Below are 26,242 nucleotides of genomic sequence, written 5' to 3' on the forward strand. Positions count from 1 at the left end.
TATTGGTGGAATAAGAGGTAGAGACAAAAAATTCTAGAGCTGGAACAGTCAATAAGTACTTGGTGAAGAATTGGACGAGATGAGGGATGGGGGCATATCAAAAATAATTACTGGGTTTTTCTGGTTTGATCTACTGGTGTTGTATTCAGAGGAAAGAATGGAGGAGATGCAAGTTGAGGTAACTAACCATTTACATAATCAGATTTCTTGTCTCAATTTTGCTGATATATGTTATACTTAGGGAATGGGAATACTGATTTTTTTTTTTTGGGTGGTGTTGGGGAAAATACTTTTTTTTTGATTTACCATTTTAACTATTTTTAAGTATACTGTTCAGTGGCATTAAGTACATTCACATTGTTTTATGTGTAATCATGACCACCATCCATTTCCAGAATTTTTTTCATCTTCCCAAACTGCAATTCCTTGTCCATTTCTCCCCCTCTCCCAGTCCCTGGCATCCACCATTCTACTTTTTGTCTCTATGAATCTGACTACTCTAGGTACCTCAAATAAGGGGAATCATATAGTATTTGTCCTTTTGTACTGGCTTATATCACTTAGGATAATGTCTTCAAGTTTCATCCATACTGTAGCATGTGTCAGAATCTCCTTCCTTTTTTAGGCTTAATAGTATTCCATTGTCTGTATAGACACCATTTTATTTATCCACTCATCCTTCAATGGACACTTGGGTTGCTTCCACCTTTGGCTGTTGTGAATAACACTGCCATGAACCTGGGTGTGCAAATATCTGTTCCAGTCCTTTTCTTTTGGGTATATATCAGAAGTGGAATTGCTGGATCATATGGTATTCTATGTTTAATTTTTGTGGAATCACCGTAATGTTTTCCATAGCAGCTGTACCACTTTATATTCCCACCAGTGATGTACAAGGGTTCCATTTTCTCCACATCCTCCCCAACGCTTTTATTTTTTTGATAATAGCCATCCTAATGGGCATGAAGTGGTATCTCATTGTGGTTTTAATTTGCATTTCCCTAATGATTAGTGATGTTGAACATATTTTCATGTGCTTATTGCCCATCTGTATATATTATTTGGAGAAATGTCTATTTAAGTCCTTTGCCCATTTTTTTAAAATCTTAGTTAGAAAACATGTGTTGTTTATTTTGCTTATAAAGGATACAGTCTTTTTCTTAATTTTTATTTTATTGTGTTGTTAATCACCATACATTGCATTAGTTTTTGATGTAGTGTTCCATGATTCATTGTTTGCGTATAACACCCAGTGCTCCATTCAATACATGCCCTCTTTAATACCCATCACCAGGCTAACCCCCCCCCCCCCCCCCCCTTTTTTTTTTTTTTTTTAAAGATTTTATTTATTTGGCAGAGAGAGATACAGCAAGAGAGGGAACACAAGCAGGGGGAGTGGGAGAGGGAGAAGCAGGCTTCCCGCTGAGTAGGGAGCCCAATGTGGGGCTCAATCCCAGGACCCTGGGATCATGACTTGAGTCGAAGGCAGATGCTTAACAACTGAGCCACCCAGGCGCCCCAGTCCTTTGCCCATTTTTGAATGGAGTTATTGTTGTTGTTCAGAGTTATTTTGTAATATAAAATGGTTTCAGGAACACAACAGGTTTCTAAGGCATGAAAACAAGTGTTACGATAGTATGAAAATCCTAGGGACCTTGGGAAAAGTGGCAGAAAAAGGTGAGGATGTCAAAGAAAGTTTAAGAAAAATTTTTAAAGTTTTACCTTTAGTGAAGAATTAAAAAAAGGACATTCTCAGGATTCTGAGCTCATTTTAGTACTGCAGTTTGGCAATCTTGTGGGTTAAATAATCATTGCTGGGCTACCCTGAGAACCTAACTCCTATATTTAAGAACACTACTTGTATATAAAATGCCCTGTCTTATAAATCCTCTAATTAAAAAAATTTTTTTTTGGTATATAATTCATATATATGATAGCTATTTATATACTAAAATCTAAACTTGAAAAGTAAGTTAGTTGTACTAATGGATTACAAAAATAATTATTATATAATGCTTTTAATTAGGAATTTAATTTTTTCAATTACTGTAAGTTGATGTTCATGAATCATTTGTGAGATATCATTATAAAAAAATATACAGGATACAGAGCTATAGAACTAAAGCAAAATCATAATACAATTGATAGAAACATAAAAACAAATCTGTTATCTACAGATGTAAAGAAGGATTACACAGAAATCTATGCTGTTAACTGAAGCAGCTAGAGAAAATACTATTATTGGCCATTTGTAATAGATAACTAATCTCCAAGAATAATACCCAGTTTAACTTATATAAATTTTATTATTTTTAAAGTAACCATAAATCTGTTGAACATGGATAAACTGTTGGATTCTGAATTTTTGGTAAAATGTTATAACACTCAGATTAGATAAGCAAGCTATACTATACATGTAAAATGTAATATATATTTTAGAAGGAATAAGACATTATTTTAAAGTATACTTAGGATTATTTTCAATGTTCTATACTCTATATTCCCTATAAATAATTATAGTTAAGAAAACATACCATTCTCTAAAAATAAAACAAACCAACAAAAGCTTTCATTAATCTGAAACTAAAGATTAGCTTTCCATTTCTTCTCAGGATCCATGTTGCTAACTGTGGAAAGAAAATTAGAGAGTGAAAATTTAACAAGAGATAAGCAAATATAATGGATTTTAAGTTATTTTGTGGCTAGAAAAAGCATTAATTCCTAAAATAATTTTGTTGCTTAATATAAAGGTGGTATTTTTTTGTACATACAAAAAAGCTTCTACACAAAATTCAAGTTTTGAGCTTCTTGATTTTAAGGATTAAATTTCTATAAAGATTGTTAATTTGATGAATTAATCTAACACTAGTAAACACTTATAGAATTACTGCTTTAATGTTTTTGAGTTTACTACCTTTACTACTGCTAAAACGTCTGGCTGTTTCCAAACCTTCTGCATGTGAAATTCTTTGTGGTCTTGTGGTCGGGAGAAGAGAGGGTATCTTCCCGTTACATGCCTTTGATTGTAGTTCTGGTGGGTAAGAACTGCAACCCCTAAGCAAAATTCTAATTCCTGTGGGAGCTTTAGGTTCCAATTTGTGGTCCACTGGCCCTTCACTACTAACCCTTCCTAGTGCTTGTTTCTCCATCTTACAGTGATGTTCAAGGAAGGATTCTGGTGGTTGTTATTTTTCCTAAAAACAAACTAGTTTTGTAAAAAAAGAATATTTTAAATGCTGGTAATAAAAAAATTGAAATTTGGAAGTATACTTACGTATTTTTCCTTCTTTTTTTAATTTTTTCAAATGCAGCAAGACATTATGTTCAGCCATTTTATATAAATGCTCAGGAGTATTCTAAAAGAAAAATGAGAGTGAAAGACGACATTTCTTTTTTAAAAGAATGAGTTAATCTTGTTGAAACTATTAAAACATGCAACAAAAGGAAAATTTTAACTTAAGTACATTTTTATATAGGAATAATCAAAATGATTTCACCTTGTATGTGTCTTGCTTTAGGTCACTCTATTTTTATCTATATACCTATACATAAAATAGACTGTAAGGTCCATAAGGACAGTAACAGTGTTGGTTTTCTTTACTGTATACCCAGTGCTTAGCATAATGGCACATAGTAGGAACTCTGTATTTTATGAATGATTGAATAACTAAAAATTATTCTAGATAGTTTTGATGATGCTATGGACCACTGGCCCTATGGTTTATTTATTGGGTTACATGATAATATCTCTGTACGTTTCCCTTGGTTATCCTACCTCTGTCATCCTTTAGTTTTCATCTCGAAACTTTAGACTTCTCTTAAATTCATGTTTACTTACATTGAGTTGTATTGTTGACTCACTTCTTACTCAACCAACTTAGCACAGCAACATCACACATTAATGTTCCCCAAATATAAACTTCCAACCCCAAGCCCTCCCTTAAGCTCCAGTACCATATCCACCACTGTTGATCTTCTAGATCTAATTGGTGAATCCTCCACCTAAGATGCTTGAGGGGTCATGCCCAGGTTATTGGACAAAGCCCCTATTTTTTAGAAGGCTTCTGTGATCTGATCATGCCTGTCTTTCCTGCCTCATTTCCTGGGACTCCTTTCCTGCCCATTCACATATGCATTCTGAGCTCCAGTCATATGCAGGTCCTTTGTGGGTTTTCACATATACAATGCTCTTTTATTACTTGCAGAGCATGTCTTTCCTTCCGTCTAGAATGACTTCTTTTCTCCTGGACTTTGGCTTGGAAAATGCTTACTTCTTCAAGACTCAACTAAATAAGTTTTTAAAACTTTTCCAGACAAGCCTCGATACCCTGCATCTTCCATCAGGTGAAATATACTCCTCTTTCTTTTATGCTCTGATATACTGTGTAGAGGTCTTAGAGGAAGCCTGGTATGATAGAAAAAACACGATCTGAGTATCTGACATCTCACTTTTGAGTATGTGACATCTGCTAGTTGTGTGCCTTTGGAAGTTACTTAGCTCACACTTCCTGAGTCAAGATTTTTTTTAAAGTGTATTAAATTGGAATAATTGTATCTTTATGTATTGAAAATTCGAGGTGTATGAATTAAGGGCCTCAAATTACATTTTTAAGTGTAAACCAATGAGTACAGTGTCTAGCACACAATAAGGCACTCAAAAAATGATAGTATTACAATCATCTGTTGAACACGTCTGTTGTCACCAAACGGTAAGTTCTTTGAAGGTAGGGATCTGTAGTCATCTTTGTATCTTGGTACCTGGTCCACTGTGTGGCACAGGAAGGGCATTCAGTAAATGTTGAATGAATAAATCTCTCTATAACACCTATGCCATTCTATACGCAACAGGGACTTGACACATACAATACAGTGAATATAGTGAATACACCTCTGAATGCAGAACCAGCATTTTTAAGGAATGGACAATTGCTCGATGACTCATCTGGGAGGGTGATTTGAGAGTTCTGCTGTCTGTACTTAAGTTAGGAAAAAAAAAAACCCAATGTACCAATGTATAGTCTAGCATGGCTATATTCTAGTATTATAAGGAAATGAACTCTTTCACAGAATTTAAATATTTATATCACCCCTTTGCCAATGGCACTTTTTATATTTAGCCATTTTAACCATTCATCCCTTCCTTTTAAAACAAAGCACACTGAGTATATGATTGCTTTTTGATAACTTGGGCCAATGGAACACTAAAGTTCTTTACTAATTATAATTGGCCCTAGGTACTTTTCAAGCTCATCTTTACACTCTCATGTACCTTATGGCTGTACAGGTAGTAGTGGGAGGTGTTTTTCTTTTAAGTTTATTTATTTATTTTTTAGTAATCTCTGTATTCAAGATGGGGCTTGAACTCATGACCCCAAGATCAAGAGTCAGCACACTCTTCTGCCTGAGCCAGCCAGGTACTCTGGTAGTGAGAGTTTTTAAATCCAGGTAATGTTATTCCAGAGCCTGCATTCTTAACCTCTATACTATCCACACAGCAGATATCTAACAAACATTTGCTGAAAAACTAAATTATACTAATCGATTGCCCCACAGTGCTGTTATATATTTACTCAGAGGCCACTGGAGCGAGGCCATTTTTTTCTCTATATACTAAGTTATTCTACTCATGTTCTTTTACATGTACTTTCTCTTTCTTCTCCCTTGTTAGGCATTGCTACTACTTCTCACTGCTATTAACCCAGTATGTCTCTAGCAGATCACCCGTCTCACTTGCTATGGGCTAGTACACCAATCATTAAGATGGCTACAATAATACATAAATCATTACAAAACTTAATCATAAGATGTTGGTAATAGTCTCTCCTACAAGATGAAGTATATAAGATTTAATGATAGCTTGGAATGTTTCTTTTTGGTTCTCCAGGTCCATTTTTATTTGTTTAACTTCTGTGTTCTAGAAAGTTGAGATTGCTGATCTCAAATTTATACAAGCAGCACTACTTATAAAATTAACACACTTACTCTGTTCTGGGATGTAATAAATTTACCATACCTATAGTCTACTACAAAGATTATTCTAATAAAACTGTTGCTATGTACAAATAAGATAAATGAAAATTACCTTGTAAATGTTTTTTACAAGCTCCATTGCTGTAAATGATTTTTCAAAATTATCACGAAGCAATGTAAGAATTTGCTGTTCTCGGATATTTCTGTGAGCAATGTATTCTAGAATTTTAGCTTCAGCATTATGAATTACTGGGCCATGTCCTGAATTAGAATTATAAAAATTATTTCAACCAGAATAAAAATATCAAGTACACATGAAGTTAATTTGTTCTGTTTAAAAATAATCATATGATGTATTGAAAAAGCATACTAAGTATATAACAAACATGAATTATTTGGAAAACCATACAGGTAGAAGAGATTTAAAAATTATATACAATGCCAAAAACAGAGAATTATATCAAATAAAATCTGTATGAAATGTTATTATATACATTAAAAATAAAGAATAAACATTTAACAATAAAAATAGTAACCACAAGAGTAATGATAGGTAATACAGAGTGCTCATTATTTGCCAGGTACTGTTCTAAATGCTTAATATATATGATTCTTCTAAGAGTCCAGTGAGGTAGCAACTATTAACCCTTCTTTATAGCAGAAGCTGAGATATGGGGGGGGGGTGGCGGCAAATAACTTGCCCACAGTTACATGGTGAAGAAGAGATGGAGCTGGAGTTCTGACTTGAGAGCTTTTAATCATTCTATGCTCTTAACCACTATGCCACACTTACATAAGAGATTGAAAAGGGGACTGTAAAAAGTAGCTTCATGTAAGTGACTCAGATCTATTAAAAATTCACAAGAACCACAGTAGAACTTTGAAGAATCTTATGTATAAGCTAGTAATTCAGAAATGTTGACAACCCAGATTAAGCTATATTAAAGTCTGGTTACCCTTTAAAACAGTACAAATTAACATATGACGTAAGTCTGTAAGAGGGATGTTTAAAATATTTGAGTACAATACATTCAGAAGCAGACTGTTATCATATGAAGAGTATGGGCTTTGGTTAGAATATTGACAATCATTTACTTGTATGGGGCCATGAAAATCTGAATCCCTGAGGTTGTTTCTTCAGCTGTGCAATGAAGATACCACTACCTGCTTCACTGGGTTTCTGTGAGGACAACACTGGAAAGGTCCCTGCCCAGCACTGAACAGACTTTAATATATGGTGGCTGTGGCTATAGAACATAATTTACACATAAGCTCCTGCTGTGCCAATAAGCCAGTTCACTGGATTCATTAAAGCAAACACTCTTAAGAACCTTTACTAGGCAGCCTCTCATTAGCTTTGCTTCATTCAGTGTGAGTGCATCAAACATGTACTCTCTTCTCTTTAAAAACAGCTGTCGGTATATCATATGACCTCACTGATATGAGGAATTCTTAATCTCAGGAAACAAACTGAGGGTTGCTGGAGTGGTGGGGGTGGGAGGGATGGGGTGGTTGGGTGATAGACATTGGGGAGGGTATGTGCTATGGTGAGCGCTGTGAATTGTGCAAGACTGATGAAACACAGATCTGTACCTCTGAAACAAATAATGCAATATATGTTAAGAAAAAAAAAAAAGATAGCAGGGGGGGAAGAATGAAGGGGGGGAAATCGGAGGGGGAGACGAACCATGAGAGACGATGGACTCTGAGAAACAAACTGAGGGTTCTAGAGGAGAGGGGGATGGGGGGATGGGTTAGCCTGGTGATGGGTATTAAAGAAGGCACATTCTGCATGGAGCACTGGGTGTTATGCACAAACACTGAATCATGGAACACTACATCAAAAACTAATGATGTAATGTATGGTGATTAACATAACAATAAAAATTAAAAAAAATTCAAACATACAAAAAAAATAAAAACAGCTGTCGGCTTCCATTCTTCTGGTGTCATATTAATCCAAATGCCCAGCTCTACTATGTTTCCTATCCCCTCAGTGGGATAGAAACTCATGAAAGAATATAAGGGTATTGAAGACACTCTATTTACAGAGCTTTCCATGGCTCTGGTTAGGAACAAGTTAGAAGGACTTAAAAAATTAGGTAACCTAGTTTCTTTTTCCTTCTGGGCCTTCTTGTTGAGTGTTATTATCTTTCTCCACTTTTAGGACGGAAGGGAGATTCATACTGCAGAGCAGTGCGTGACAGCTGAGATACTAAAACAGGTTTCTTTTTCTGGAGAAGTGAAATTAATATACAGCTTTAGAGTTGACATGGAAGCTACTGATATTTCAGTAGTGTGAGTTAAAAAACTAAAGCTCAGAGTTCACGGCTAAAATGTGGCCCACGACAGAAATCTAATAATTAACAAAAGTGAAGATACCTTGTGGAATGAAAAACATTCTCTGATTCCCATGTAAATTTCTTTTGTTTAACAGTTCTATTAATGGCTGTAAAGATGTTAAAAAACAACCCTTATATCGTTATAAATTAATATAACTCTCAGTCTTTAAAAAAAAGATTTCATTTATTTACTTATTTTAGAGAGAGAGGGACCACATGAGCGCAGGGGCGGGGGGAAGGGCAAAGAAGGAGGGAGAGAATCTCAAGCAGATCCTCCATTTAGTGCAGAGCTGGCTGGATGTGGGATGGGGTCGGGGCTTGAGGCTGGATGTGGGGATTGATTGCAGGACCCTGAGATCATGACCTGAGCCATGAGCCAAAGTCAAGAGTCAGTCACCCAACCGACTGAGCCACCCAGGCACCCCTAACTCTCCAGCTTTTTTTTTTTTTTAAGATTTTATTTATTTATTTGACAGAGACACAGCAAGAGAGGGAACACAAGCAGGGGAAGTGGGAGAGGGAGAAGCAGGCCTCCCACCCGAGCAGGGAGCCCAATGTGGGGCTCGATCCCAGGACCCTGGGATCACAACCTGAACTGAAGGCAGACGCTTAATGACTGAGCCATCCAGGTGCCCCCTAGGGGCATAATTTAAAGAAGCACTTTATGGGTAGCTCTTCAAACCCCGAAAACATAAAGAACACACACAGAGACAAACCAAAATGAACCTTCTTCCTCATTTCACACAAACTGTTTGCTAGATTTAAGCAACTACCCACCTGGATATATAATATCAGCTTTGAGTTTCAATAGCTCTTTTAGGGAGTTCATATAATCATAGAGGTCTTCAAATATAGTTGTTCCTTCCCCTAGGATGCAATCTCCAGAAAAGATTGCATTCTCCTCTTCTAAAAGTAGAGCCATATGATCATCAGTGTGGCCAGGTGTGTGTATAACTCTGGTTAAAAGGAAACAAAGAAACAGTAAAAATCAGAAACTCTTAGGCTTAGAAGAAATTATTCTCCAGCCTTATCTCTGGATACGACACAAATAAGTGATGTCAAATCGGTTAAAAAGCTCCTTCTCTTGTGGCCCATAGAAATTATCATCAGAAAATTCGCTCCTTTAAATCAGATTTCCTACTCTGAAGTACAAATTCAATACTTTTCCCACCTTTTTTTATTTTATAAATAATAAGCATGCACCGATTACAGCAAATTTTGAAAACAGAAAGGAAAATACTTAAAGGATATATGAATTCACAATCATTCCACTACTCAGAGACAGTGCTTTTATTATTTAAAAACTTTTTTTTTTCAATTTTCTTTGCACAGATGTTTATTTTACAATATACTTTGTGGCAAGACTGTGAGAAAAAAGCACTTTCATAAGTTGCTGTTGGGACAGCAAAATGGTAATAGCACATGTGGAGGGGAATTTGGCATTTTCTAACAAAATTACATAACCCTTTGACCCACTGGTCCCATAGCTAGAAATTTACCCTGAAAATACACGTTCACAAATACAAAAAATATATATAAATTATTCATTACATTATTTATAAAAAATAATAGGAAAAACCCAGATACCCATGATTGGACACTATGGACACACTGTGGTACAACCATACCATGGAATACGATGCAGCAGCCATCAAAAAGATGATGATCTCTGTGAACTGATATGGAGTAATTTGCAGCATATATTGTCAAGTGGTAAAAAAAAACAAGCATGGTTCTTTTCGTGCCTCTGCTTTGCTGCTGGGGCAGGCTGTGAGCTGTGCTTGGGTTGCACTCCAACTACTTACCCCTGACCTTAGTCCAGTCTTCCAGGCCACACAAGGTGGGCCTCAGGGCAGGGTGGAGTGTTTGGCCTGGGGTTCGGACCTCTGAGACACACAGGCTGGTGTGCCCGACTGGAGCTGCTCCTGTCGTTGATGTGGTATGATCAGGCTACTACAAAGTTTCGGGGAAGGGAAAGCTCCTAAAACAGACTGTCATCCTGAAGACAGGACAGTAGAAGAGCTGAGCAGATAATCCATGGGTGTGTGTGGGGGCTGGGTCCTGAAGCCACGGGGAGGGAGGTTCATTAAATGCTAACAAGTGCTTTTCTCTTAAAAACAAATCAAAGCATGAAAGAATGTTTATAGTTGCTCTTTTGTATAAGAATGTTGGGGAAATAAAAATGTATCTGCATATATTTCCTTATTTTTGCAAAAAGAGGGAAGATAAACAAAAAACTAATGAATTATAACTGCCTGTAGGGGTAGGCAGGTGGGATGTAAGGAACAGAGATATAAGCAAGACTTCTCTTAGTAACTTTTTTGTTAGTTTTAACTTTTGAGCTACGTAAATATATATTCTAAACATAAAACTAAAAAAAGAAAGAAAATGTTAACATTGAATACAGAAAAAAATGAATCTTACTATATACTGGATAGATAACACAGCCATGCTAATATTAATTCAAATAATTTTTAAATACTATTATATATCCTTAATATAATGTACCTTAGGTTTAAAAGAAGTAGGTATTTTGAACTTTACTTAATAGGTTTATTGAGATATTTTGAACTTTACTTAATAACTTTATTGTTGGCAGTGTTACTGGTTACTGTGTTTCTGAAACTATTTTGTGTTTACTGTACGACAGTATAAACAATAAATTGATGTTGAGATCCAAGGTTTTTACTGTGGGATAAGGGAAAAAAATATATGAATGAGGGAATTAAGGTTCTGGATTCTCATCTGAATTGAGGAATCCTTACGAATTCATCATTTCATTTTTTCCCTAGCTCTATAAAAGGCCCAAAAGCAATGACACTCCAGTAGTCATGAGCACACCTGACACTCAGTTCTGGAGGGAACTGAAATACCATTTCCCACTCAAAGAAACCAGGGTTTCTTGCAGACATGGCCGGCGCCAGCTCTGGGACAGGGAAAGTAAAATGTGATATGGAGACATCTCTTTTGTCTGATTAAACCTGTTGCAACCTATTGATGAAAGTATTCAATGTTACATGAAAATAATTTCAGAAGGCATATTTCCACAACTATAAGAGTATGTGGGTGTGGGTGTGTCTCATATCTCATGGACAATCTTACGAACAATCACACATACAATGCGTTTACAAACAGACCCCCAATCTTTTTCAGTCTACAAAAACTCATGTGGAGAACCACTCTTTTTCAGAGTCTGCAGACTGTCTTATCCATTGATGTGCTTGCAGTGCATCCTTTATTTGTCCCCTCTCCCCCAACTCCAGAACTCAGTAATGGTTTTCTTTGATAACCAAGGCAATAGATTTCTTTAAATTAGGGGATCAGAAATTCTAATTCTCCAGTCACCTGGGTAGCTAATGCTTTAATCTGCATAAAAACTGTGTTAAAATTCACTTCACATAGGCAGAAGGAAAAAAGGAGATGACATCAGAGGTGCTTTGCTAAAGATCAGAGGAACTGCAGCTGTGGCCTCCCCATTCATCAGGTGGCACATTTATCTAGTTCTGCCACTTCTGTGATAGAGTAGACTTTATAAAGATGGCTCCCTTACAAGGTTTAGAACAGTCAACAAAAGCTGTCAGACTGACTTTTCTTTGAGAAATGGGACTTAGGTCACTAGAAAATTCTTGAAGGTTATATTCAGAATCAAATCCTACTGAAAAATCTGCTTCCTACTTTTTTACTAAAGGGTTCTTGGTGGGTATTGTCCCTATCGCTAATGTATTATTTCCCCCCCCCCAAATTGGCAAATAGACCAGAACAACTGGACATTAAATACTTGAGGATTTAAGTATATTTTAACCTTCTGTTTATGGAACTTTTGCTTAATGATGAATCTTCTTGATAATATTTAAAACAATTGGGTTTTACTGACTTTATAAAAATGGAAATTGGAAAGTATCGTCATTAGTAAACTAAATGTTTTATTCAAATTCTAGTATAATTATAATTTATTTTTGTGAAAAGGTTATTTACTAAGTCATTTTTAAAAAGACTTATTTTAGATAGAGAGAGAGACACACACAGAAACAGAGACAGAGTGGGGAGGGGCAGAGGTAGGCGGAGAGAGAGCCTTAAGCAGACTCCATGGTGAGTGCAGACCCCGACATGGGGCTTGAGCTCATGGCTCTGAGATCATGACCTGAGCTGAAACTAAGAGTCAGATGCTTAACCAACTGAGCCACCCAGGCGCCCCTGATGTTGTTGTTTCTTGATCTGAAAGCTGCTTAAATGATTTGTTCAGTTTGTAATAATAAACCACATTGCACACAGATGATATGCACACTTTTCTTTTTGTATACTTTTAATAAAAGCTTAAAACAGGGGAGCTTGGGTGGCTCAGTCAGTTAAGCATCTGCCTTTGGCTCAGGTCATGATCCCAGGGTCCTGGGATTGAGCCCCACATTGGGCTTCCTGCTCAGTGGGGCTTTTCCCTCTCCCTCTCCCCTTGCCCCTTCCCCTGCTTGTGTCTCTCTCTCTCTCTCAAATAATTTTTTTTTAAAAGCTTAAAATATATTGGCTGTTTATGGCAGATGGGTGGTAATTAACTACCAAGGGCCGAATGTTCTTAATCTGCAAATTAGGTATAGATCTAATATCCATGATTCTGTGATAACTAATAAACTAGTACTGTGATTCCCAAGCCTTTGAGATAGATCTTTAATATGTGATGGGGGAAATTCAATATTGTCAAGAATACTCTCTGAAGAATTAGTAATGTAATGTTTATTATCTTTTGGCATCATGAACAAATTATAAGAGACACATCATATTTCCAACAAGAACATTTTAAGAAAATTACCCAGAAATTAGTTGGGTTTATAAATTAAATTTACAAATCAATAGCATACTAGGAAAAAAGGGAACGCTGGCTTGAAAGGGGGCATGGATACTCAGTTCTTCATCTCCTCTTTCTCATTCACCTGCTAATCTACTCCCCTTTTTGTAGATATTTACTACATGTTGGATAAATATTTAGTGCCTTCTATGTGCCAGGGACTGAGGATCTGAAGATGAATCTGGCATCTGCCGTGTATCAGAGAATAGCTAACTTATCATCAAACCTCCTTCCTCTTCTTCCTGGGCATGAAGTTAAACTCTACTTCCCAGCCTGGGGTGGCCTATGACTGAATTTACAGCCAATGCAACAGAAGGTCTGGTCTGTGAAAGCCTCCTGTGAAAGATCCCTTCTATGCTCCCTCTCTGTCACCCACTGGACTGACTGAGGTGAACAAAGCGACCTTGAAACCAACTATTGAGGATGGTAGAATCACAAGATAGAAGGTGTCTAAAACATTATTTGCAGGGGGGCCACTTGATAATCAGGAACCTTTCCTGGATGTTATGTGACTGGGAGGAAAACTTATTTCATGTATGAACCATTATACATTTTGGGGTCGGTTTGCTACAGCAACTGGCATTAACTAATACTGTGAACCTAAGGGGTTGATTACCTTTTAAGGAGATACCTACTTACATAAAAATTACAATATAATTTAATAAGTGCTATGATAAAATAATAAAAGTTATATGAAAGTTAGAGGAGGAAAGGGGCACCTGGGGTCCTGGGATCGAGCCCCGCATCAGGCTCCCTGCTCACCGGGGAGTCTGCTTCTCCCTCTCCCTCTGCCTCTCCCCCTTGGCTTGTCCTCCCTCCCTGTTGCTCACTCACTCTCTCTCTAATAAATAAATAAAATCTTAAAAAAAAAGTCAGAGGAGGGAGCAGTTAATTCTGCCTGGAAAGGGTTCTTGAGGTAAGTAACATGCGAACTGAAGTCTGAAGAATGAATAGGTAAGAATTTATGAAGGAGACAAGTAGGGGGAAAGCCCTGATGCCTACCTGGTGAAGGGGGAGGGCATGAGCAAAGGCATGAATATACATAACGTGTCCAGGTATTTGGATATGGCTAATTGTGTTTACAATGGCAGTGGTAGGAAATTGGACCAGAAAAGTGGTTTGGGGACAGATAGCAACATGGTAAGGAGAATAAAAATGATCTTGTATGAGAATTATTCAAGGTTTCAAGTGACACGGGGTATGAACTGGAAAGGGAAGCCTGGAGACAGGAATATTAAACAAGAAGTAATGGTAGTGGACATGAAGAAAAAGGGACAGCATGGACCAGTATTTTTAAGGTAAAATCTAACACAATTAGATGTGGTGGGCAGGGAAAGGAGGAGTGATAAAGGTGAAGTGGAACCAGCTTCTATCTTAGAAGAAAAAATAAAATCTTAAGTGCTGAGAGGAGCAGGTGTCCTGAAGTCAGAAAGCAAGGACAGAGGAGAAACCTAAGTAGTTCAGTTTTAAAATTACTGAGTTTGAAACAACTTTTCGACCTCACTTAGGTCATGGGAGATTAGGGGTCTGGCCTAAAATGTATTTACTTTAGTTCATCTTCTGGAATTGAGAGCATGAGAAAGTCCTGAATTTAACTGATGAGTAGAGTCCTAAACCATGCTAACAGGAATGCTAATTTATTTTTTAATTTAAATTTTATTTAAAAAATGGTAATCATATAATTCAAACAAATAATTTAAAAAGGTATCACAGATAGAGTGAAAAGTCTTTCTTTTCTCCTATTTCTCAAGCAACCTGGTTTTTCTTTCCAGAGTAACCATGTTATCAGATCTTTTATATCCTTCCTGAGATATTCCTCACTCATATAAGCAAATATTCAGAAATCTTCCTTTATTCCCTTTTTAGAAGACACATACATAAACTCCCCTGCCCTTTCCTGGCTAAAGGACATTTACTGACCTGAGAGTGGCACCTTCAGTTTTAATCACATCTCCATCTTCCAGATAAACATACTGTTGCTTTCCATCTCCTATAATTTCTTCTCTCGGAGGAATCCGTGGGAGTTTTTTAATGCAATATGCAGTGTCTAGTAACAAAACACGCAAAATATATTAAGTCATACTTTAAGTGATAATTCAGCCTTTTAAGACGTCAACTTTCTCTTCTAATCTTTTTCCTGTATTTGGTTTTTACAGTAATTTCTTAAGCCCTTTCTCTACCCCATTAATTTATTTCAGCCATTTTTATTCTTTCCTGTTTCAAACTCCTTGCTTTTGTAACACTGTTGCTCGATTCATGATTTTGTTCCTCTAAGTCTGCAGTCTACCTATTCGTTCGATTTTGCACTTTTGTCATTTAATACTTAATAGATGATTTCATTACAAGTTGACTCTCTTTAAATTCTTCTATGGAAACAAAAAAAATACGAGATCAACTTTCATAGAGCTAACACTGTGAATGACTACAAAAAATATTAACATTAAGAGACAAGAGAACATGGGATGGGTTACAGCAGCCTATCTGGAATTTGAACTATTTTTTTTTTCTACCTCAACAAAAGAGCTTTTTATTCTCTCAGGCACTTCTAGGTCTACACCTTTGTGATTTTCTAGTCACTCTTATTTTATATAAAAGTTTGAAAGTAGTTCATCATAATCTCGGCTAGCTTTGATATCAAGATGGGTGTTGAAGAGGCAGCAACAACAGAACCAGGGGATGTTTTTCTGTCTAGTCTTAGCAGATAGTAAAAGAAGTCATGGCATCATGGCAGTACTTAGTAATAAAAGGATGACAGCATAATGTTCTTTCTGTGAATGCTGAAAGGAGGCCCCAAACCCAGGACGAAGATATTAAACCATTAAAATAAATTTAACCTATACTACCTCTCACTGACAAAGAAAATCAATTAACCAATCAACACCTGGGTGCCAAGTATACTATATATAGTGAATACAAGCATGGTGACATTAAAGTGCTTAAAAACTATCACAGTTGGGGAAATAAAACTTACAAATAAATAAATACAGAACTATACTCAGAACCATTTAACGAATACTAAATGGGCAATTCAGCTAATAAAAGCCACAGTAGTTTAGAGAAAGGAAAACAATTAGGAAAAAATTCACAAATATGACAGAACTTGAAGTGTGGCTTACAAGATGAGTGGTTTGGGAAAAGGTACAGAGAATGATTTGTAGGTAAGGGGAACAGCATTAGGAAAAGCATAGAAATGACAATGAGCGTGGCATACGTGCAACAAAGTATGCTACCAACTTGTCCAATGCAAAACACTGGCTGAGACGTGGAGATAAAGTGGGATTAGATGAGCCCATGGAAGGCCTTAAATTGCCTTTCATAGAAGAGAGGAATTTATTTATTTATTTTTAAAGATTTTATTTATTTATTTGACAGAGAGAGACACAGCGAGAGAGGGAACACAAGCAGGGGAAGTGGGAGAGGGAGAAGCAGGCTTCCCGTGGAGCAGGAAGGCAGACGCTTAAGACCATGACCTGAGCCGAAGGCAGACACTTAACCGACTGAGCCACCCAGGCGCCCGGAATAGAGGAATTTAAACTCTACCATATGTGCGCCACTGTACACTTTTTAGAAAGAAAACGAAATAGTGTTAACCGGTTGATCAATATGGCAGCTCTAGGTGGGACACTGTAGGGCGAGAGATCACAAACAGCAGGAGGGGGTGACTAATAACTCACCCGGAAGGATGTGAATATTAGAACTAAGGTGACAGCAATGGAAATATGGGAGAAAAAGACATTCAGAGAAAAACTGACAAGGCACAGAAATCAGGCTAGTATGGAAGATAAAGGAGACAGAAATATTGCAAATATAATAAAAATAAAACAACTGGCTCAGTTGGTTAAGCGACTGCCTTCGGCTCAGGTCATGATCCTCGAGTCCCACATCCGGCTCCCTGCTCGGCGGGGAGTCTGCTTCTCCCTCTGACCCTCCCCCCTGTCATGCTCTCTCTATCTCATTCTCTCTCTCAAATAAATAAATAAAATCTTTGAAAAAAAAATAAAAAAAAAATAAAACAACTGGGACTAGACCTTCTCTCTCCAGCCCCAAACTCCATTATTTTGTATCTTAGAGGCTGGGGCAAAAAATAATATGCTATTCTGGGAATTGGCATTACATAATAAGGCTGTCTTCATTCTGGAGTGAGATGGGGAGGTTTTTTGGTATGTGTTTATTTTTAATCTGTATAATTTTGTCTTTCAGTAAAGAAGTTAGAGGTATTATATTTCTAGTTATGAGACCTCTGGCACACAATCCTTCCAAAAAACTCATCATTATCTCAAAATTACAAATGTCATACTATAAAATAACTTTGTGTCAGTTTTTAAAGTTATGTGTGAATACGAAAACATATCCTACTCACAATAACAATCTGTATGGGCAGGAGGGAGAAGGGCATGCTGAAAGCAATCAGATAATAATCATTATTATATTTAATAAAAGCTTACGGAGATATAACTCAATAGTATAAAATTCACCCTTTCAAAGAGTACAATTCAGTGTTTTTAAAGTATATCCAAAGAGCTGTATAACTATCACCATTATCTAATTTTATAACATTTTCAAAACCCCTCAAAGAAACCCTTTACCCAACTGTAGTCACTCCCTCTTCTCTCCTCCTACCAGTCTCTCCATACTTACCTACTTTCTGTCTCTATCATATGATTATTTTAACATGAGGAAACCCTCAGTCATTTGTTAAGGGTTTGAATAATGGCTTATATCATTGTTAATGCTAATTATTGAAGCTGATACAAACATGTGATATTGCTTATAACACTTTCTAATGAAAACACAATCTAATTGAATGGCATAGAAGCAAACATTTGACTCCTAGGACCGGGACGTGAAATACATGGCAAAGATCCAACTTCAGCTGCAAAATAACAACTATCATGATCACAAAAATATATTTTTAAATATTTACTCAAAAACAAACCAAAAACACTGGGGCAGCCTGGGGTTCTATAGTTCTCATGTCTGGTAAAATTCTGGCTTCCTGCCAGCCACTGGGAGTTCTGGAATTATACACTGATTATATCTTAAACTTTTGAAAGTAGGTTGCTGTATCTTCTCATAGAAATCTTGTAATTGGCATTCATAATTTTGGTGTGGCCTGTAAAACCACAAGTTGTTAGCTCATAAAGCAGTTGAAAAATTTCTGCCACACTAATAATTAACTTAAGTAGTAAAATGATCTGGAGCAAAGAAAATAACAGAACAAAACAGAACAAGAATGCTAGTGATTAAGGATTTAGAGAATGAAGAAGTACATGGACTCTTGGGAGATTCTGAAAGGTAACCTCTGCACGATTTCAGTGCAGAGCAACTCAAGGTCTGTATGCAGCTGATCTAGCTTCAATAAAATTCAGATTGAAAGTCAACAAGCTATTTCTCAAAGTAATAAAATTTTAGTGGCTACAGAGCAGGGTCAAATTTCTCCTTGACTTTCTTTAAATCAACCTAATAGGTAATCTACTACACAAATATTCATTATTTTGTATGGAACCCAAAACGATTTAAATTTTTTAAAAAAGATTTTATTTTAGAGAGAGAGAGAGAAAGAGAGAGAGTGTGTGTGTGTATGTGAGCAGGGGGAGGGGCAGAGGGAGGAGGAGAGATCTAAAGCCGACTCCTCCCTGAGCGTGGAGCCTGACGCAGGGCTTGATCTCATGACCCTCAGATCATGACCTGAGCTGAAATCAAGAGTCGGACGCTTAACCAACTGAGCCACTCAGGTGCCCCTAATTTTTAATTTAAATATATAGCTTAAGTGTCCATTAACAGGTGAATGGATAAATAAATCCTGGTACAGTCCTACCACGGATTACCACTTGGCAATAAAGGAAGAAACTATTATTACTGAAACATAGGTGATCTCAAAAACATGATGCTGTGTAAAAGAAGCTAGAGAGTGATTCTGTATGCTTCCATTATGTGGCAAGGCAAAATTAATCTATAGTCAAATAAAGCAGATCAGTGGTTGCTAGAGGGGGATTATTGCAGAGAGGCATCAGGAGACCTCTTCAATTTGGAGTCATGAGAGTATTCTTTATGTTGACTGGATCCGTCACAAAGGTGTTTATCAAACTATACTTTTTTTTTTTTTAAGATTTTATTTATTTGTCAGAGAGTACAAGCAGGGAGAGCAGAAGGCAGAGGGAGAAGCAGGCTCCCCACTGAGCAGGGAGCCCAACGTGGGACTCGATCTCAGGACCCTGAGATCATGACCTGAGCCGAAGGCAGATGCTTAACCGACTGAGCCACCCAGCCATCCCACAAACTATACTCTTAAAATGGGTACATTTTATGTATGTCAATTCAAGCTCAATAAAGTTGATTTATGAAGGAGAAAAAGTAGGCCATAAACATTTAAAATGTTTAACATTAAATTAAAACTCATGCTAAAAGAGTTGGCCAAAGCTAGTCAAGAACCTTCAGCATAGTTTTTTAATTCACAAAATTTACTGGGTAGATAGACAAGAGAAAGGTGAGGAAAAGTTAGACTGAAAGATAATGATTTCCTGTGGCATACAGTCCTATAGGATTGTAAGAAAGGAGGTTAAGAGGGTAACAAAGTGAGGTTAGAGCATTTTTTATAATGGGCAGCCTGGTGATATTGGGTGCTTTGGTTGATAACACCTTGGTGTACCAACTGTAGTCTCAAGTCCTAAAAGGAAGACATTTAAAAATATTTAAAAACACGAGTTGAATGCATATGTATGTTCCTTTTGTGAATGAATGTTCCTGACCTCCTGTCCTTCATATGCCCCGAACTTGCCAAGCACAGCCCAATTCCAGTATCTCTGCTCCTGCAATGTCTTCTGTCTGGTATAGCCTCCTCTCGGATACCTGTATAGCTTACTCTCTCTCCCTATCCACCCTAGGTACAAGCCACTGCCCTTCCCCCATTTTATTTTCTCTCCCCTTTTTCTTCACTTAGCTTTATTTTTCTTCATAGCACCTATCACCATCTGACTTACTATGTATTTACCATTTACCTTCCCTACTAGAATGCACGCTTTATGAGAGCAGAGTCTTTGTTTTGTGCACTGCCACATCCCTTGTGCCAAGAACAGTGCCTGGACAGAGTGGTCACTTGAATATTTGTTGAAGGAATGAAGGAAGGAATGAATCTATGTGTGTGATGGTAATATGGGGGTATAAGGAGAGAGGCGGTAAGGTGTCAGTACTGAATAGGTTTCAGGGACGGAGAATTAGCAATACAATGATCTTTCACCAGTATTTTAGTGTATCATAGTAATTGCCTTAAAGTTATGGAAGACCTGAGATCATGTTTAGAGTGTGGACAGTAAGAGCAACTACCTCACAGTACCCATGTAGAGTGTTTAGCACAGTGCCTGGCACACAGTAAATGCTCAAGAGTGGTTAGTTATTATTAACTCGGAAGTAGCAATCGTCACTACTACTACTACAGACAAAATTCAAACTGACCTTCATCCCTGGCAAAGGGGAAAAATAAGAGGGATAAGAGATCTGAAATAGAAAATAGGACTTTTCCTTTCCTCTTTTGTTAAAATTGGGGGCAGTATTAAAAGTATATTAATTTCTAAAAGTACCATGTAAGTATATAAGGTATTCAGTAAATGACTGACTAGCTTACTTACTTCTGTAACAGAAATAAATTATTCTGAAAACATAGTTTTCCTCAAAGAGCTTAATGTTTTCTGTTTACCATTATTGATGTTTTTACAAATATCTCCTATGCCCCCAGTATGATCACGGTGCCAATGAGTCACTATGATTTCCTGGATTGTTGCGTTAAATTCAGTCAGAGCCTGCTTTAAACAGCTGATGTATTCTGGAATTGCTGGTTCTCCCGTGTCAATGAGGATTCTCCTGAAAATTAAATGGATGATAATCACACAACTGGAACACAGAATTAAGAGTAGCATATTTCTCACACAGATAATTCATATTATATTTAAGAAATTGCATAAATTGCTTGGCTTTCAACCTGCTTGAAAACCAGCTATATGATAGTAATATCTCACTGTAAGAAAAGTTTTTTGAAAAAATCTTATAGCCCCGTGTAAGTCTGAACTTGGCAAATTCAAGGCACAATAATATTGAATACTTACCCAGCACTCAAATATGGCACTATTCCAAGGACCTTATGTATTTTAACAATTGTGTTCCTCATCACAACTATTTAAAGGAGGTATTTCATTGTACAACTTGCCCAAGGTTACTCTGCAAATAAATGGCAAGACCAGAATTCAAACCTGAGTATTCTGTCTCTAGAATATGTGTTTTTATCCACTCTGCCTTTGAGATCTTTTACAACATACTCAAATGTCTCATAGATATGAAAGAATTAGATTCAGTGGTATTCCTAAAGAAACCTAGTCTTCTGCACTACATACAAAACTTATTACTGAAGTTTTACATTGGCTTCCTTCCACGTGAAAATGAAAGGAGTAGGGAAGCATGAGGAAATGTCTGAGTTGCTTTATTTCTTTACCTAGACAACCCTATTAGTTATATTTTTCTGCTTGTGGTTCTGAACCTTCTTTATACTTTGTATGCCCTTCCTCACTATTTCACAGGATGATGGTCTTTCTCTATAAAGTTTTTCTGAACTAAAGAAATAAGGGGGACATCTTCCTCCTCAAGAACCAACTCACAAACTTTTTAATTCAGGCTGCTTCACAATAACACCTCCCTAATTCAGGTTGGGGGAGAGAAGATTAGTCTTGATGAAAAGTCTCAGTCATTCACTCATTAATACATTAATAACTGTATGAATTATCTACTATGTGCCATGTCTTTCTTGCAAGACAAAAAAAATCCTGTTTGCATTCTAGTGGAAAGCGGGAAGAGGGACCTATGAAAACAAACAGTAATAGTGACAGGTAAACGGCATTCTGCAGAACATTCAAATGGGGTAAATATGACCCGAAGTATCTGGATGGCTATTTTATATTGGATGGTTTGTTTCCCGAACTCTATTCCCTGAGACGCACAGCCAATAAAAACAAATTGTCCTCTCATGGGGGAGGGGGCAGGGTGGAGAGGTGGGGACAATGGCCTTGTGGTCCATAGGCTTTTATCTACACCTTAAGTTCCACAGAGCAGTGGCTCTACTTTACAAGTACACAGAGTTATAACTGTCCCTTCTGGAGACAGGTTAACTAGATGGATATACTGGCCCATGAAGGCATTATGAGGTTTTCAGGCAGTGGAAATATAAGGAGGAGATGGTTAAAAAACATTTAGGAGGCACAATCAACAGGATTTTTTTTTTTTTTAAACAACTGGATGTGGAAGGGAAGGGAAAAAAATTGATGATTTTGAGGTTTCTAGGTGAGATGACTGGTTTGTCATTAACCAAGACTATAAACACTGGAGGGAGCAAAGTTGAGATAAATGTGGTTTGGGTCACAATGAATTTTGATGACGTTGCCAGCCATCTTCCCTTGCTTTTTCTTCATACCACTTATTACCACATGACATATTATATATTTACATGTTTATTAATTTATTGCCTGTCTCCACACCTCCCACAGCCTACAAATTTAAGCTCCACGGGGGAAGGAACCTGATCTGGTTTTGCCAGAATCTAGATGGTGGCATGTACTAGATAATAAACGTTTGTTGGATGAATAAATAAGGTAGTGGCTTATTTTTCATTTAATCATCAAAACAATCCCGAGATTTTACTCTCATTGTACGGATGAGGAAACTGAGGCCTTGACAAGTTAGACATATATGTAATATCGTAATTTGCCTAGAGTCATGAACTCTAGCACAGGATATATTTGATTCCACACTTTTCTAACTGCAATGCCCATATCACAAGTATGTAGAGCGGCAGGCTAAGAGGGAGAAGCAGGCCCCCTGCTGAGCTGAGCAGGGAGCCCCATGTGGGACTCGGATCCCAGGACACTGGGATCATGACCCGAGCTGGAGGCAGACGCTTAACCAACTAAACCACCCAGGCTCCCCAATGATCATAATTTCTAAATGGAGATGTATATACATACTATTTTGAGATATCTATCATGATCGCAATATGTGATGAAAATATTAGAGAAAAAAATCACAGATACTGCTATTACTACTATGGTTTGTTGTCCATATTCATAATTGAATAAAAGCTAATTTTCAGTCTGAGGTTAATAATGGTATAATTTTTTCCCCCCAGCTAAGGTCAGACTCCCTGAATTATACCATTTTTGGGACCACAGACTTCAGATTAACCACCCCCCGGTTCTGGTAGAGGAGGAAGAGGAGGAAGAAAAGAGATGATAAAATCAAGTCTGAGCTACTATGAATGAACTATTAATTGTTTGTTGATGTACCCCCAGTTGTCTAGAACAGTCCTGGCACCATAAACGTATATTGAATAAGTTCAGTTCAAATTCTAACAAATCATTACCGTGTACAAGATACTGTGTTATATTCGTTATAAGATGCAAATCATTAGGTATTTTCTGAGCACCTGCCATGAACCCAGTGTTGTCTGGATGCTGTGATGGAAGAAGAAGTGATAATAATAGCTAACATTATGGTATGCTTTCCACATGCTAGAATTTGTTAAGTGCTTTTGATATGATTTTTCATTTAAATTTCACTGAATCCTCTTAACATCCTTTGAGGTGGGTGCTATTCAATCCTCATGGTACAGATAAGGAATCTGAAGCTTAGAGAATCAACTATCTTGTCTAAAGTCATAAGCTAGGATTTGGATTTAGGTAATCAGAGTATAGAGTCTTAACTTTAATTACTACACTAGACTGCCTTTTTCTATTAAGATAAACTATTTGCCTCCAGGGAGTTACAATTTTGATAGTAAAGGTTAAAACTGCAGGTTTTAGAGTTTCTTGAGTGGAAGAGGAAGTTGGACACCAAGGAAGTCGAAAAGATCACCTAGGTAGAGAACATAGCATGAGAACGGGAGAGACTAAGATTACATCCTGAGGAACTCACACACTTAAAGATCAGGTAGAGGCTGATTCCATGAAGGAGATTGAGAAAGAACAGCCAGAGAGGTAAGAGCAAACTAGAAGAAATGTGGTGTAAGCAAATCAAGGAGGGAATGGTCAACAGTGTCAAAAGGTACTGAAGTTCAAATACAAGGGGAATGGAAAAATGCCATTGGATTTGGTGATATAGGAGCCACCTGTGATCTTGGAACTGTTTTGTGCAGAACAGGTGGATACCAATATCTGAACCTCTTACTTGGACCCAATTAATATTCATCTCTTGCCACCTGACTTCTACTTTATACAGTGTAATAGCATCATCTACACATTAAGTTATTCTAGTTCAACTATCTAGATTCATCACATATATGTCATATATGACTGATTCCACTGGCCATTCCATTCCATGAGTTTATGCCAGTGGTAGTGGAAGCAGTGTAAAGTGGGAGACCACGAGTGTCTTCCCTCATTTTCAGGTTCTTTATGTCTCTTTTAGCACAAGCACTTTGCTACACTGAATGTGGTTCTAGTGTTTAAAGATACAGTATGCATTTTTCATATAACATGGCCCCTAAATGCAAGCCAGCTTCATCTGGTTTTCAAACAGAACCAGCCATTTGCTTCATTGCTGGAAGAAAAAGCAGGCTGCACCGAACTTAATTGTGATTGTACACGATCTCCAACACAGTGCCTCCTAAGAGACTTCTTAGGGTAATTTTGACTATATTCAATGTTTAGAATAGGTACTGACATTAGAACTAGTTCAACATGACACGCTGAAGAGAGAAGAGAATGCCTATGGACTTCAGGGGTGAGGGAGTCCCAGGCAAGACAGACTCTACTCTAAAGTATTTTTTTCTGCTGAATTCTCTATCCTCCTAGATTGTGGAGGCAGCCTAAGCTCCTGTACTTACTTGACCCTGCCTTGTTTATTCTGAACCTAACTTCTGCCTGTCTGACTTCAGTACTTCCAGTTCCTGCATCCTGCTCCATCTAAAATTCTGATTTACTGGAAAAAGGCAAATACAGCAGATACTTCAAATGAAAACTCAAATTACTATTAAACTGTTTTCTAGAAATCAGTTATATTAATTTTAACACATCTTAAAATATACACTTAAATTTTATGCTTAAAGGGAACTGTATCTTGTTTTTATTTTGTATTGTGTAGGGTATACTAAAGACCAAGCATATAAAAACTGTTCAATGCACATTGGTGCAATACACCACATCTCCCCACTTCTGCATAATTACACTAAAACAATGCAGCTGAACAATAGAAATACAGATAGGTTATTCCATCTGCAAAAATAACTTAAATGAGGCTACACAATAGTAACAAAAACCAAAATCAGTCCGCTCCTCTTTCCCAAGTGCTAGGGGGATCCTTGGCGTTTCAGACTCGAGCAATTTGGAAGCAAGAAAATCCTGCCCTCTGCTGCTGAGTTAAGAAAAAGGCCTCAGCCCAATTAATCACTTTTGTGAAGGGCAAGTTATAGTCTGAGCAAAACACTGGTGAAAAGTCAGAAGGTGAGCAAAGTAAATGCTTTCCGGGATTTTTAACTCCAGGCGATCCTAATTTCTCAACAGCTTAAACACTCACCCTGGCATTCAACATTAGGCAAAGTCAATTGGGTTTCAAAACCAGGAAGTTTTGTTTTGTTTCTTTGTTTTGTTTTGTTTCGTTATTTCTCCCTCATTAGCCATAACCCACGTTACAGAGGTTACCAGGCGGTATTGCAGTGATGTGGGGGAGGCCTGGAATCGGGGCGTCCGAGGGTGGTCCTGGGTGGGGCTGCCAGGACCGGACTGGACACTGAGCTCCAGGTTGCGGGGGCGCACAGACTCCGCTTTCCGGCGAGCAGTGGTCCCAGCCCCAGCTCTGTGGGTCCCGCAAGCCGGGGTGTTTGCTAGGGGGGAACGGGGACGTTTACCTGGTGCCGATCCCTACCAAGTAGGTGTTGGTGCCCTGCAGGGTCATGGGTCCCGGGTTACAGCCCAGGACGCGCACCACCCGACTGGACAGCCGCTCGATGCTCTGCAGGACAGCCGACATACCAGCTTCTGGAGGCCGCCGGCGCGCGGTGACTCGAGCGCGGAAATGGCTACTAGGCCCGTGTGGGGGAGGAGGCGGGGCGGGGCCAGCA

At 37.7% G+C, this 26,242-nt stretch overlaps 2 protein-coding genes across 5 annotated transcripts in view; one reads left to right on the plus strand and one right to left on the minus strand.

Annotated features, from left to right (window-relative positions):
- XKR9 (XK related 9) overlaps positions 1-26,242 on the plus strand; it is an 86,405-nt gene that overhangs the window by 20,631 nt on the left and 39,532 nt on the right. The window lies entirely within an intron of this gene.
- Positions 1,155-26,223, minus strand: LACTB2 (lactamase beta 2). 4 transcript variants are annotated; one of them, XM_025870713.2, is made up of 7 exons: positions 26,030-26,223; positions 20,843-21,006; positions 15,070-15,196; positions 9,090-9,268; positions 6,083-6,231; positions 3,275-3,356; positions 1,155-2,627 (listed from the first exon to the last, which is right to left on the minus strand). In XM_025870713.2, the coding sequence occupies exons 1-7, from the start codon at positions 26,149-26,151 to the stop codon at positions 2,584-2,586; spliced, it is 867 nt and encodes a 288-aa protein (XP_025726498.1). In that variant the 5' UTR covers positions 26,152-26,223; the 3' UTR covers positions 1,155-2,583. The 4 variants fall into 4 exon arrangements, with proteins under 4 accessions (XP_025726498.1, XP_073748983.1, XP_025726497.1 ...); XM_073892882.1 differs by having other exon boundaries at positions 1,155-3,194; XM_025870712.2 differs by having other exon boundaries at positions 1,155-3,356.

The sequence above is a fragment of the Callorhinus ursinus genome, unplaced genomic scaffold, assembly GCF_003265705.2.
Source record: "Callorhinus ursinus isolate GAN/ISIS: 27379988/994484 unplaced genomic scaffold, GSC_fseal_2.0 scaffold5, whole genome shotgun sequence".
Taxonomy (NCBI): domain Eukaryota; kingdom Metazoa; phylum Chordata; class Mammalia; order Carnivora; family Otariidae; genus Callorhinus; species Callorhinus ursinus.

Excerpts from the sequence above, each read along its gene's own strand:
- LACTB2 (XM_025870712.2), bottom strand. The coding sequence starts at position 26,151 with ATGTCGGCTGTCCTGCAGAGCATCGAGCGGCTGTCCAGTCGGGTGGTG. Across the intron at positions 9,269-15,069 it reads ACTGAAGGTGCCACTCTCAG|AGTTATACACACACCTGGCC; the intron begins GTCAGTAAATGT and ends CCTTTTAACCAG. Across the intron at positions 3,357-6,082 it reads TTGTAAAAAACATTTACAAG|AATACTCCTGAGCATTTATA; the intron begins GTAATTTTCATT and ends TTTTTCTTTTAG.